Genomic DNA, 14,826 nt, shown 5'->3' with positions numbered 1-14,826 from the left:
AGTCCACATCGAAGATCTTGGCCCAGAGATATCTACATAATGGCCAAGGGAAAGTCGCAGGTATACAAAATATCAAATTTGGCAAGGTGCCAGATAGACAAATGCCGATAGCACCTTTTTCAATGAGTTCACCATATAATTAGAGGAAGTGTTGTTATTATTTTCCCCCTCCCCCCCTCCCTCAACAAGATGTTTATCCTCGAAGTTAATTTCTTTATAATTAGCCAAAGAGAGAGGGGGAGAGGTAGCCCTTCGGGGGCTATATATAGTTATCAAAAAAACGCCATTATTTCCGATTAGTTCGGGCACTCAATCAAATTTCGGAAAAATGTGGTAACTTTCAATACGATTTTCCTACGCTTATCCACACCAGCAATGCGGTGCCCAAGTCCCAGGGCCCAGTCATCCATCAAGACTCCACTTAAGACCCAAAAACTCTGGCGTGTCAATCGCATTTTCCCGAGCACCCGAACACCCGAAATCCCAATGAGAAATTTCACTCTGAGTGACCATGAAAATGCATTTGTATCTTCTTTGTATCTTTGTATCTTTGTATCTTTGAACTGCCTGCTTTTCAATCCCCTTCGATTTTTCAATTTGTTCTGCCGGCAATAGGACACTTGCACCCAAGGAATTACGCCTATATGGAACAGGATATATCTGGGATATATCTTCGATATAGTGTGAGAAATTTAAGCAGGATTTCTGGCTACTTTGCATGGCTGTGAAGTGTTTTCCAGGGCCTTACAAGGCGTTCTTTATGTTGAGGGATTTTTATAAGGGAAAAGTAGCGGGAAATTGGAGACTTGAAGTAACCTGAGATGGCGGGGAAATTGTTGGAAATTTGTTAATATTAATACCCATAAAAAATTGAACATTTCCCTTGTTTAATATCCAAAAAATCCCCTGAAAAAAGAAAGCATTTTCAACTTTTTTGGTTCACATATTTTTATTTATTTTTGATTTTGTTTTTGTGTTTTTGTTTTTTTTTTTCATTTTATTTTTTGCTTTACTTTTTGTTTAATAATTTTCGTTTAAATATTTTTCGTGTTTTCACTTTCTCTTTAGCGTTCACATTGAATACAGATTATGGTTTTTCCTCCTTTAATTTATGCTAAATAAACCTCCTCGCCTTCGCCGGATAAATATAACTAACTGAAGCGTCTATGAATTTATTGTTAATACTATGAATATATCTTTAGATGTAATAGCATAACTAACGGTTAATGTTTACACTATATAGCTATATATAGTTTACAATCGTGCAGCGCTTTTTATATATATTTTTATTTACTTTTTTCTTGTTTCGATTTTGAGTGAATTTCGTTCTAACTTTATGTTACACTGAGATGAGTTTTTCGAACAACATTTTAAGATTTGTACAATAAATTAAACTAAATTACAAGAATTCTCTAGGGGGGAGTGAGAAGAACTGTACAGCTTATGAGTAATTTCAAATTTTTACAACAAATAGAGAGAAATGTTTTTTGTTTTTGCTTTTTTTTATAAACAACAAATAATTTACAACATTTAAAAAGATAATTTCCTTTTTGTTTAGCTTCGCTTTGGGGCTAAAAGTCGTAAAAAAAATGTTTAAAAAAAAGGAAAAATAAATCAAATCTAAAAAATGTAAGATCTTATATATCTTTTTTAAAATATTATTTTTAAATAATATTTTTTTAATATTTTTATTATTTCCCAACATTTTTTTAGATTTTTACCAATTTTAAACGACTTTCAACCCCAAAGCTTTTCCTTTTTAATACTGCTCGTGGCAAGAACTAAGGTTGGCCTTGTATTGCTACTCTTAGTGGGCTGGGCTGCGGGAGGCGGTGACCGCTGGCGGCGAACCGGCAGCCGATGAGGGCGGCCCCTGACCGCCGGGCAGTTGATAGGGACTGAAGCGCTGATACTGACGCGGCCGCATATCGGGCGACGGCGATCCCGATGACGTCGACGAGGGCGTCGAAGCGGTAGGCGGGGGCGGAGGCGTACGGTTGGCGGCCATTGCTGCTGCGGCGGCGGCTGCCTGCGCTTGCGCTTGAGCTTGGGCAGCGGCTTGAGCGGCGGCCGCTTGCTGATTGGCGCTGGCCAAGAAGCCGGCGGTAAGCTGTGGCCACTGCTGCTGGAACATGTGGAAGGCGCCCAGACCAGGCGGTGGAGGTGGTGGTCCCGCTGCTGCCGCCGCTGCCTGATACATTTGTGGCATCATTAGCTGGGCATACGGGGAGTTACCTCCGAACATTTGCAGATGCTGGCGGGCCTTCTCGAACAAAGCCATCGAGGAGGGATCACCCTGGGCGGCAAACTGTTGCATCAGCGGATCTGGGAAAGACGGAGTGGGGAACGGAGTTGCTGCTCTAGGAGAAGGGCCTCCATGGGATCGCGATCGAAGTCGGTGAGGCGGGAGGAGTCACGGAAACCCTTGGCAAAGGGATTCGAGTCGATCTTCAGCTTGGTAATCAGCTGGTTCTGATAGGCAGTGACCGCCGTGAACACGGTCTCCGGGAACACGTAGGTTTTGTGATCCAAATCCTGCAGTTCTTTGGGATTCGAGGGAATGCTCTGGCCATGGCTCAGGCGGACTAAGTGGATCCTGGGCTGGTACCGATGCATCGAGTTCAAGACGATCTGGAAATGGTTAAGAAGAAGGAAAGGTTTTCGTTATAGTAAGTTTGGTGATAATTATATAGCTAGGGACTAGGAGAGTGAGTTAAATGATTGATAAAACCCTTGAAATATCTTTATGAAACATTTTCTTTAAGTAAGCAATAGTATTACTAAAGTTTTCCATTTCCACAGCTGAGCAACATTAATCAACGCAGAACTTTAGACCCTCAACTTGGTGCAACGTTTCTGAATGTATATCCATCCCCGTCGTTGCAAAATTATCAATCATTTAGCACTCGCAGCTAATCGCTACCTCAGCATCTCCGAATGTCTCAGCATCCGAGTAGCCGAGTATAGTATCTCAGCATCTGAGTATCTTAGTATCTCAGCAACCGCAACTCACCTGTCCGTTCTTATCCATTTCGTTATTAGTCAGCTTCACCTTCTCGAAGGAGATAACTTGTTTGCGTAGCGCCTCGCAGCTGAACGGACTGTCGGGATGGGCGTACAGGCGGGCTGGGGGTGCGGGATCAGCCTTGCCGGCCACCAGCCAAGCGGACCGATGGTAGGCGTAACGATACCGCTTCGAGTCCATTGGTATGATGTCCATCAGGACGGCATAGCGATCGGCGGGCTGGATTTGCCTCAGTGGACCCGAGAAACTCACTCGCACAGTGGGGAACATGCGTCTGGAAAGAAGGTTAAAATCAAAATTAATTCGATTAGATTTCAGCCTTTCATTCAACATATTTTTGGGAGCATTGCCACACAGCTAGTTAAGTCTACAATTTATGGCCTATACTATGTATATTTTCCCATATTTTCTTCAGCATTTTCCCTGCTTTGACAAGTGCAGACAATGAGAACAAAAGCCAAACTCTTCCTCCCTTGAAAATCAGGGAAAATGTCTCTCCCATACTCGTATATCCTGTGGTTTAATGTCCCTCCAAGACCGGTGACATAACCTCCGGCTAAGAAGGGCGAGTATTTTGGGACCGCCCTGATGTCTGCGACTGCGAGGTGTGATTTTAACAATATCATTAAGGTTTCTCCATATAGATATATGTAGGTGACCTCTGTGTGTGTGTGTGTGTCAGGTGTGTGGGAGCACAAGGTGTGGACAACCCGTCGTCATGTGGATTGAACTTGTTCCCATTCTCCCGCTGACAACAGCAACGCCCATAGCTCTGATTTTCTCATTTTCTGATTTCCTTCTTGCTGCAGATTTCCCTTTTTGCAGGTACAGAAAGAACATTTTTTGCACAGCTTCCCAGACCCCACACACAGGCCCTGAGATGGCATGAAATTTGTGTTGACACTGCACAAGCCATGTTTGGCCAGCCAATTTATGGGTCAGGGAAAATAAAGGAGAAGATTTTTCACGTTTAATGGCGAAACAAGAAGACAGTTGATTTGGCTATAAAGGAGTTTTGCAGAAAAGTTAGGAGACAAAATGTTTTGCAGGAAAGAAAAGGAGCCTGGGATATGGTAACTCAAAAGGGAGCTAGTAGTATGGAAATCTTCCTTCTTTATGGCAGACCCAAAATCTCCCACGTTGTTGCCCCCGTTTAAACTAATGTCTGTTTGCACTACCAACTGACGGATTAACTAATAGATAGATAGATAGATAGATAGTTGGTTTCGATGCTTACCTGCCCGTTTTGGTGATGATCATCTCGGTGCCGAGATCGTGAAAGCGATCCCACAGCTCTTTGGTCTCCAGATGGCATTGCACTGGCTTGAGATCATCGCAATTGCAGGAGCCAACAATTTTGGGTGCCTTCTGCACCGGTTCGGGTGTTAAACGCTCCTCACTGTCCTCCGTTCCCGGGGACTGGGGCGGTGTGGAGCAGCGTCCTTGGCTGCTTGTCGAGCTGGTGTTTAATTGAGATTCGGCGGAAGCTGTTTGGGCCACGGCGCTACCAACACTGTTGCGACTCTTCTGTGCCACATTGTTGTTATTATTATTGTTGTTGTGATGGTGGTGGTGATTGTTGTTGTGATTGTGGTGCTGATGGTGGTTCAAACGTCGGGCCTTAGTTGGCGGCTCCTCGGCATCACTGCAATCGACCACATCAACGTCAACCTCATCTTCCACCGAAATGGGACCTTAAATGACACGGCAAGGAAAAGCGAAAATTGAAAATTAAATGTGAATTACAGAGTTTTGGGTTAAGGGCTTAAGTTTAATGAAAATAATAATGCACAAGGGGAAAAGTGTTAGGAAGAAGTCAGATCTTGACTGGGAGAACTTATTTAGAATCAAATTCCCTTCAAAATTTCGCGAAAGCACTTCAAAAAACAAATTTTTTCCACATGAGAACATCTTTCATTCTTTTAAATATTTTCCACAATTTTCCACAACATTTTTCCCGCTGTGCACTTGACCAAACTGAGGCCGCTTTTCCGTTGACAACATTGACTACTGGCTGTGCTGATTTCGATGATTTCGCGGCAGACAGCGTGGAGTCGTCTCATATTCTTGGAGTTTCCGCTTGGCTTCGCGTTGCAATTACAATGAGACAATGAGACGACGACCGCTGGCTTAATTGGCCAACTGAACACAAATTGGCAATTAAACAGCCCCAAACTCTAGCTGCGACTGCTCTTTTTCATTGCATAAACACAAAAACCAGAGGGCTTTCGCTCAAGGTACGAGTATGTGCAAAAATATGATGAATAATATTTCGATCTTTAAGATATAGTCGAGATATCGCATACACTTTCTATAACTAAAAGTGAATATGATAACGAACTGCCTGAAGAAGCCAGCAAGCTCGCTTTTCCATAAGCCCAAGCCCAGACGGTAGGTGTTAAAATGCAAACTAAGCAAACGGAAAGCGTAAAAAAGATGATAAAAAACCGAAATAAAAACAAAACAAAATATAAATATGAAAAAAAGCTGCATATTTGATAAAAGATCGTAAAATATGAAACTCGGAGTGCTGGCTTTGTTTTGATTTTGGCCGTCGCTAATTTTCTGCGCCTCGTAAAATTAATAAAATGAAGCACATTGTTGAAAATTAATTAACATAATTAGCGGCTTTTGTTCGCCGTCCGATGGCAATATGAATTCCCTCGCGATTAGATGCTGTGCACAATTTGCATATTATCGGCCATAAATGTTGCCTGCAAGTCTTTACTATATATATATATATAGATATATCTATCTGAGCTGCGATCTTTGGCTTGGCTTAATTGCGATTGCCGTCGGCCACAGAGAAAACTAGTTATTCCAACTTGGCTAAAAACGCCTGCTAATTGTCATTGGCAATTAAATCGAACTCTGCGCAGGCAAGGCGACAACATTTATCTAATAGATTCGTTGCGCAATCAATTAGCGATTGTCTTGTGGCTAATAATGTTGGCTTTTGCCGGTCAAGTTGATTGGTTTATAGTTAGGTGAGTTGAGTTGTTAATGGGTTTAATTGTTGATTTTTAAAGAAAAAGTTGAGAAGTTATGTTTTTTAAGAAGTAAATTCCTTGTAGAAAGTAAGAAAATGTAATTTATTTAGAAGTAAGTTTAACTTTCTATTCCCGTTTAAACTTTAACAAATAACTAAAGCTTAGAGTAATATTTCTCTTGCTTCCTTTATGGAAGTATCTTTAAGATACATTAAGACTTAAAACCTCAACTAAGCAAGGGTCTTTTCAGAACTTATACTCCAAGATATCAATCTTATATGAAACACAAACGAATCATAGGAAGTATCTACAGAATGTGCTTGTATCTGAAGCTCCTATATCCTTTTCATAAGTAAAAACTTAAAAGTTTCTTCAGAAATGTTAAAAAAAACCTTCATCCTAGAAACTCTTTGATTGATTTTCCTTAATTTTTTCAATCTTAAAACCCATAATTGCAGCTCAACTTACTTGCACTGCGAATTGAGGACTCCCGACTGGAGGCATCTTCCCGAGCCATGATGGCGGCTATGGAGAAGTCCGTTGCCGAGCCGGCGGCACTTTTGCTGGCCGTCGTTGTTGTGGTCTGTGCACTGGCATTGGCAGCGGTATTTGCGGGGGCAGCGGGCACGCCGTTGCACAAATACGGATGCGAACCAACCAGCATTTTGTTTGGTTTTTGTGAGTACTCTTTAAGGATGTAACTAGGAGATACCTTTGGTAAGGTATTCTTTGTAGATATTGTATCTGGTCACTTGTCAACACTTGGCACTTATAAGGCTAGCTGCATTTTCAGCACTTTTTAGCTTGCGATCTTAAGGGGGCTTGCTTTATCTTTTTGTTTATAGGGTGTATTTGTATCTGACAGATATGTATCTTTGTATCTTTTTTGTCTACTTGTATCTTTGGCGCACGCGAACTGAGAATCTCGCGGACTGAGTGTGTGCGCAACGGAAGGCAGGCGACGACGAACTGAATTGTGTCAGGAAATTGTTGCCGCTGAGAAGCCAAAAACGACGGCAGGCACAAAACTCGGGAAACCAGTTTTCCCTCTTAACCCAAACCCAAGTGCAAGCGAGACAAACCTATTGACAGCTCTTGATTGTTGAAGAGCAAGCAGGACAGCTAGAACTATACACACACTGAGTGAAACTGCCGGTCGCTCTCTCGTTTTCCAATTGGAAAAGCGGCGGGGGAGTCAACGTGCGACAGAGAGAGAGGCGGCGCTGTCAGCAACTTGCGCCCCTCTCTTTTCCTCGCCACCCCTCTCTCACACGAACGCGTCATAACTCATTTACAATTAAAAATGTCGGCGCTTTCGTCTCTCTCGCTTGCTCTGTAGCCCTAGCTCGATAGCCGCCTCTTGCTCTCGCACTGGTCGCTTCTCTTTCTCACACATTTATGAAGTGCCAACGTTTTGCTTGCGGTTTTTCTTCTCCTTTTTTTTAGACAACTTTTCGCCGTTGTCGTCGCATTCCATTTCCTGTTATCTCCTCTTCTGACGGTTTCTTCCATCTTCCGCTTTGAGCGTCTGTTCCACTTCGTTTCCAACATGTTCCTCTTCGTTCCACTCAATGTTTGAGTGAGTTTTTCTCTCTGTTTTTTTGTCTGTCTGCCTTTTTTTCTGCAGTTGCATCCTGCTGATTTTTCGGTTCTTTTTTTTCTTATTTTATTTAGATGCAAGGACATGGACCTTGAGTCAAGGTTATGGCAATCCGGCCTTTTGAATTTATTAGGTTTAGCTGTTAAATTGCAGATATTTTTAAAAACAAGAAAATGTTTTTATTTTTAAGAGAATTTAATTTAGAGCTTTATCTTGAAATTAAATATATGGTAGTTTATTTATAATAATAAAGGTAATTCAATAAATTAAGTTAACCAAAAGCTGACTTAAAACTCTCTTTAATTTTGGAATAAAGAGTTTGTTCTTTCTTGGAAGTATCTCTGGGATACTTTTAATCTTAGTGGCTTAACTAAGAAAGGGTATTTTCGGAATATAAAAAAATAAATTGACTAAAACACTAACTATTTTCGGAAACAGAATGTTCATATGGAATTGATGAATAATATTTTTGTGATTTAAGGAAATGTTTATTTTATTTTCCATTTCTAAAAGTTTTACTTAATTGTTCGCATGAACCCCTTTTTTTATAACAATAAATACATTTATTAAACGTCAATCAGCCAACTTAATGGCTAAAATACGTTGAGTACAACAAAGAACAAATAACATAAATACATAGCAGGAAGGAAATTAACCAATTTTTATAACTAGATAATTAGAGATCAATGCTAAAAGCTAATGCTAGATTACTGCTTTAGGACTCAAGAAATTTGGCGTCCTCTTGTCCAGAAATCGGCTGGATGCCTTCACTTTAGACGTCTTCTGAAAGTTGCGTTAGCCAGCAAGGAAGCTGTGAGACGATCATTGTACCGACTCATGAACCCTTTTTGAATATAAAAATAAATAAAAGAAAATTTCATATTTTTCAAAGAAGAATTTATTTATGAATTTATTAAAAAATATAACTCAATAGTACTATAAAAGAACTTTATAACAGGTTTTTTTTCAACTTCACAAGCAAGAAAAGGGTTTCTCTTTAACCCTTAGGTCGAGCTTCTAACATGGCAACCCACCACCGAAGAATCTCCCCCTAGCAAAACCACTAAAAAGTAAATAACAGGAATCTTGCCCGTTTAGTAACGCCCCATCAATGCAACATTTATTTTAATTACCCATAGCATACTTGCTCATATTTTGCATGATATTATGATAGAAGCCACACCCCTGGAAAAATCTCCCCCATAATATTTACAAATGTCAACAAATCGTTATGTTTTCCCAAGCCAAAGTCAAGACCTTAACCTTTGTCAGTGCCAATTAACCCGCTAAAAAATGCAAGGAAAATGCTATTTTGAAGAGGGAAATTCATGACAGTTCGTCAAATTCATTACGTGTCTTTAAGGGTCGTCAAGAACAAGGAGGAAAATTGCAAGATTCTGTATTTTCCAGTTCCGGAACCCGTAAGATCCTGACTAACTAACAAGCTGACTAATCCCGCTTATCCTGTGCCTGTGCGAGGGAAATATGTTCTCGTTGTGTGATTTCTGTAATTTGAGACATTTTTTAAGTCAAGGGGAGACAAAGTGGGCATGTCACTTTGACACTTTCGCTCTGGGAGAAATGGTGAAAGTGGAGTGGGCAAGGAAGGAATGCGTCGTGTGTGTTCTGGTTACAGTTGCGGGGAAGTTTAGAGGTATAAGATGGGCTTAGAAGTGCCTAGGGTCAAAAAATTTGTACCACTTCTCCCTTTCATTAGTAGATTTTCAAATTCAAGACGATTTTACAGGATGTTACTAACTTTTATGTCAAATTGATAAGACTTATACTTCCTTTTTTTCTTTAAGAAATAGTACTTATCCCTGCAAACCCTTCCTATTATCTTGCCCCCGCCTGTACCACCTACATGTGTGTCTTTTTAGGTGGCAGTCGCGTATGTCACCATAATGTCAAAAGCCAAGGAAAACACAAGTTGTGAAAACAAAGGGCAGCCGCTCCGGGACGAGTGGCCACTTGGCACTTGTAAAAATAAACAATTTCGCTTGTTAATTAGTGCGGCTAACTGTCTTTGACTTTCTCCTTGTTATGTCCTTTCCCTCTTCAAAACTCAAGTACATATCTGGCCCTCGGCTTTGTCGGCAATTTATAATTTTCTTTCGTTATTTTCTCCTCGTTTTTTTTAACGATCGCTTATGGTAATCGAATACTTTCACTTTGATTTGGTCCGACTTTTGGGGATTTTCCTTTTGGTCAATGAAAAGGACATATTCCCTGCTCTAATTCTTACCCCGGCGGTCACTTTGATTGATGATGAACGGCAATAGATAGCTAATGTTTTGAGCTGGCTTCGATTTCAATTTCATTCTTCACTCAGCTCACTTGAGTTTCCCTTGGCTCGTCTGCGGTATTTCCGCTTCTTAAGTTCATATAACACTTTCCGGGTCTTCTTCGATTGCAAAGGGTTTATCAAGGGGGGTTTTCTTTCTGTTGTTTTTTTTAAGCACTTGAGCCGCCCTGAAGTGGGAGGCACGTGTTCTTATTATTTTTATTTTTATTCTCTTTTTAAAGGGGTCTGCAGACGAGGAAGCGGAGAATTTCCGCCTGGCACTTGCCGCGACTCCAAATCTGCCCGATAAGCACTAAAAGCGGAAGCAACCGAAGCACTATTGAGTTTCTATTTATAAAGCGGAATTGCAGCAACATGTGTGCTGAGATTTGGTAATATGAAGTTCGCTTTTGATACATTTTATATCATTTTGATAGGGTTTTCTGGGTATTATAGCTTATATAGGTGTCTTTTATAGGAATGATTACTTTTTCTTCTTGGGAAATGTTTTTTATATAAAGAAATCTTGGTAAAATATATATTTGTTAAAGAAAATATTTATTCTTTCTGCAATAAACATAATGCTGAATACTTTTTAATCTTTAGCTTTCCCAAAACTAACTTCTACTTCGTACGTTTTCCCTTCTAATACCTTAACTCAACTTTCTTTCATAGTTACAAGTTCTTAAACTCAAACTTTCCAGCAAACCCTCAAAAACCAAACCTTCACCTTAACCTCTAACAAATCTTATTAAAAAATTAATAATTCATAATCCAGCAGAATTTCTGCCCCTCTTTCTCAAATCACTTTAGGCCTTTCCAGTTCCTGGTGCCGCTTTGTCTGGCGAGGACATTTGCCAAATCATCTTCCATCCTTCACGCATTTCCCTCGTGTGTCCTGTGGCCAGCCCGCAAATATTTACCAAATATTTTCCATTATTTTCCGTTGTTTGCACTGAGAACGCCCACAAAAAAAGAAGAAAATATTTCTGGATGTAAGAGGAGGAAAAGGAGGAGGCTGGGCAACCGGTTTGTCTGGCTGCTTTTTGTTCTGGAATTTATTAATGAAACTCATTGGGCTGGGTTTTTGCTTTTTGGGCTTTGCCCTGGGGAGTTAGCTGTTTTTTTTTCTCCTTTTTGGGTGCATCTTCAAACCTTAGCCGACGCTTTGATAAATGCCCGACGCTCTTTTGGCTACCGGGCTCTGAGTTTTTCCACTCATTTTTCCTCTTAGCCCGGTAGCAATTCCGCTAAAAGTTGGACGGCCGCCCTTTCTTTTTTCCAGTAATTTGTTTATGCAAAAAACTCAGAAAATACTTCCCACTTTTCTGGGAATTCCCTTTTAGCAGTCAACATAAATCCTTGTGTATATCTCTGGGATATATACGAGGTGTGTTCAAAAAGTAAGGTGACTCTTCAAATTTCGCGAATTTCAAATTTTTCGATTATCGAAACCTTTTAGAAGTTATACGAGGTGTGTTCAAAAAGTAAGGTGACTTTTCAAATTTCAAATTTTTCAAATTTTTCGATTATCTTCAGTTTTGGGAAGTCACATGAAATCCGTGAATATGGTGGCTGAGGCATTATATGTATTCCTTTGATACATATTTTTCGATAGCAAAAAACAACTTGTCACACCTTCCGGCGACCAAACAAAAATTAAATATAACAAAAAAAAATATAATCGAAAAATTTAAATTCAATTGAAGTATCGTCCCCTTACGCACTCTTAACCCCTCTGCGGTGCCGTGTATGTAATTTGACTCATTAACAAACCGAATCCGAGCCTCAATCTCTGATGCCTGAAGGGTTTTCGGGCTGTCTATGCCGCATAAATCACAACTTAAACGATGCGTAATGCTGTGGCCCCAGATCTTGGCTTTATTTATTTGTTTTTTCTCCTCTAAAATTTATGTCATTGTCGGGCAACGCCTTTCCTTCTTTTTCCTTTGGATGTTCTTTTTTTTCTCTTTTAATTTTCCCTTAAGTCCAAGCTTGCCCTTGGTTAATCTTCACCAAAACGCCCATTTTGTGCACCTTAACACTAAATTTACATATCCAGCCAGGCAGCTGGTGGATCCTTCTCTCTTTTTATGGCCCAATTACAGACGCCGATTTCACATTGCAAATCTGTATCTTAGCTGACTGGCTGGCTGACTTGCCCAGCAGCTGCAAAATCAGCGACTTGGGGATTGGATCTTCAAGATGCCGGAGATTACCCAAGTGCCCATAATTGCAAACGGGCGAAATGAGTTCACTTTGAGTCCGGCAATTTGCCGGTAATTATTACTCAATCCTCTGAAAAAGGGGGAGAAAATCGCGAAGTTATAACGAAACTTCATAAGTTATCGAGGATATCGCCAAAAAGCAGTGAAATGTCAAAATTTTGTAGAGGTTCACCTTGATTTTATGTTATTTTTAAAGTGATTTTTGTTAATGACAAGTTTTTATATTTAATTTCCTTTTTATAAATTTTTATACATTTCCCAAAGAAGGCATTTTGGAGTTCAGATTGGCAGATTTTCTCCTATTTTTTACTTTTTTTTTTAGCTTAACCACAATTTGCTTATGCTAATCCCTAAAATATTTCCTCAAAAGCGGCATATTTGTACTGCGAATTTCTGTGAACTTCTAATACTTCCCTCGGCAGGATCAAACACTCCGTCCTGTGACAGGATCTCCAGAGATGGGTTGATCGTAGAACCCAGTTTTAAGGTGTCAATTACAACAGGTCCCTAGGAAACAGGCTTGCCATTTGAACTCAACCGCCAAAAAGAACGTTTTGGGATGTTTGCCGAAGTAGTCCTAAGCCGCTAAAGGCGCCACACCCACTTCTGCCCCGGGGGCAGCAATTATCCTTTTTTTTGCCAGTTTGGCCACCAACTGCGTCCCAGGTGCTCGGGCGTATTGGTATTGGAAACCTAAGATCTAACCTAATCCTGGTGGGCAGGGAAAAAGTGTGAAAGTAGGAAGTCCAGCAGAACCTTTGCACTTGCCGCAATCTCACTTTCATTCATTGCACAACCTAATTGAGGGCTCTAATTGTAGGTTTTCTTAGGCCCAAAGGTGGGCGGGTAACCCAGCATTTATATAGATTGACTTCTTAGCGCCTGGAACACGTGCAGCCGTTGATTAATGAAGACCCAGGCCGGGGAGGTTCTAATTCTAAGCCACAAAATGGTGGTTCCCGAAGGAAGATCATAAAAAAAAAGGGAGAAACAGAGACACCAAAACGGGGCAGCCTGCAAATGTTGCACATGTCCTTTTGTCATAAATTTAAGCAAGGGGAAGGATGGGAAAACAAACAAACGAAATGTCCTTTTCTGCTGTCAGAAGAAGGCACAAGTCAAGTCAAGCCGAACCGTTTGCTCTGAATTGAATTCAAATTGTACGGCGCGAAAGGGGAAGAAGTCCTCGAAGATGCTGCTGCATCTGCCCAGAAAAAGATCAGGCTGGGTCTAAGGTCCTTCGTCCTTACTTTTTCCGCCGGCAATAGATCATTTTCCACGCTCTGCGTGCTCGTCCCTCGGCATTATATTGAAATTTGTTGTGTTGTGCCAACAAAATATTAAAAGAAATTTCATATTTGATTTGCATTTGAGAGGAGAGCAGCCTTTGGTAAATCTATCCCTTTGTTGTTCGACTTTTGATGCGGTTTTAATGAGCACTCCTTGGATGTGTGGCATGCCACATCAATCATAATTAGGCTGCTTGTGTGTGGTTTTCAGGATGCTGTTTTTGGTCTGTGCCCAAGATGGGTTTCATTCTTCCGATTGTGACAGATACAGGATTGATTTGGTGGGTTATAGTTTGCTGATCTAGCAGGGTGTAGGGATATAGTTTGCTGGATTTGAAAGTATGATTGGATGGCAATTATGGTAGATTTTTTTTTGGATTTTTAAGGGGTTAATAATGACTCATAAAGTGGCAAAAGGCATAAAAAGAAGGTTTGCCTGAGGCTTCTTTAACATTTTTTGTAAAAACTAAATTATATATTCATGAACTTCTTGAAAATGTTTCTTCTATATAATACTATTCCATTTATTTCCTTTAATCCTTCTCACTTTTAACACCCATTACTCACACTCCGCACTCGCACGTTCGCGTCCATTCAAATGAGTCAATGTGCCTTAATCTCCGTGCCTCATGTGAGGTCTTTTGCAACGCCCAGAAATGTGTTTTTTTTTTGGTGTTGCACGTCTAGGGTTTCGACTTCGTCTGCCTCTTCTTGGCAGTCCGCCTGCAACACCCTTTGATGAGGCAATGGCCAAAAGGATACATCGCCCTCCTTTCGGGTCTCCCGGTTTTTGTAGGTGTTGCTAATGAAGCACGCCGTGTGCGGTCCCTGGAAATTCGAGAGGCGTCAACAGGCGCTAAATCCGCTTAAATTGTGGCGGAAGCAGGCTCTTTTCTCTGACTCTTTCTTGACACTGAAAAATGATGGGAAGGGTTTTAAGGAGATGTATGAAAGTTCTGTCTTAAGAAAGAGTGTTTAAAAATATATAAAAATTGATTAAAAATATGTACATTTTTACTTTAGTTTCCTCAAATTATAAAATCATAATTTAAGCCACACTGCTTTGGAACTTTAATCTTAAGCTAGCAACCTGCAATCTGCCACCCCTTAACATGTCTCTACCAACTTTTCTCCCAGTGTTTTACATACATTTTAAGGCCTCGCGTGCAACGACCGACAGAAGCCAGAGCCTAAATGGCTTCGTTGCATTTAGCTTCGTTATCGAATTGTAATGAATTCATATTGCCTTCGATTCGTTTGCCAGCTGACTCTTTGAGAGGATGACTTTGACCTTATGTCGTCATTGCACGCAGCTCGATGGAAGCGTTTAATTGCAACAACCAGAAGTCGGGAGTCGGGAGTCAGGAGTCAGGACTCCGGACTCCTGGACAGGAGACTCTCCTGTACTTT

The 14,826-nt window shown here is 40.7% G+C and overlaps 1 protein-coding gene across 1 annotated transcript; it reads right to left on the bottom strand.

Annotated features, from left to right (window-relative positions):
* Window positions 1-1,707: 1,707 nt before the first annotated feature.
* Window positions 1,708-6,975, bottom strand: LOC108115551 (T-box protein H15). Its single transcript, XM_017227058.2, is given in 5 exon segments — window positions 1,708-2,334; window positions 2,337-2,631; window positions 3,014-3,299; window positions 4,263-4,719; window positions 6,484-6,975. Coding segments are annotated over 5 exon segments (1,761 nt in total). The 5' UTR covers window positions 6,680-6,975; the 3' UTR covers window positions 1,708-1,807.
* Window positions 6,976-14,826: the final 7,851 nt, after the last annotated feature.

The sequence above is a fragment of the Drosophila eugracilis genome, unplaced genomic scaffold (assembly GCF_018153835.1).
Source record: "Drosophila eugracilis isolate 14026-0451.02 unplaced genomic scaffold, ASM1815383v1 contig_1197, whole genome shotgun sequence".
Classification (NCBI taxonomy): Eukaryota; Metazoa; Arthropoda; class Insecta; order Diptera; family Drosophilidae; genus Drosophila; species Drosophila eugracilis.
Note: the sequence above shows the minus strand (reverse complement) of the source record. Positions and strands in the feature narration are given on the sequence as shown.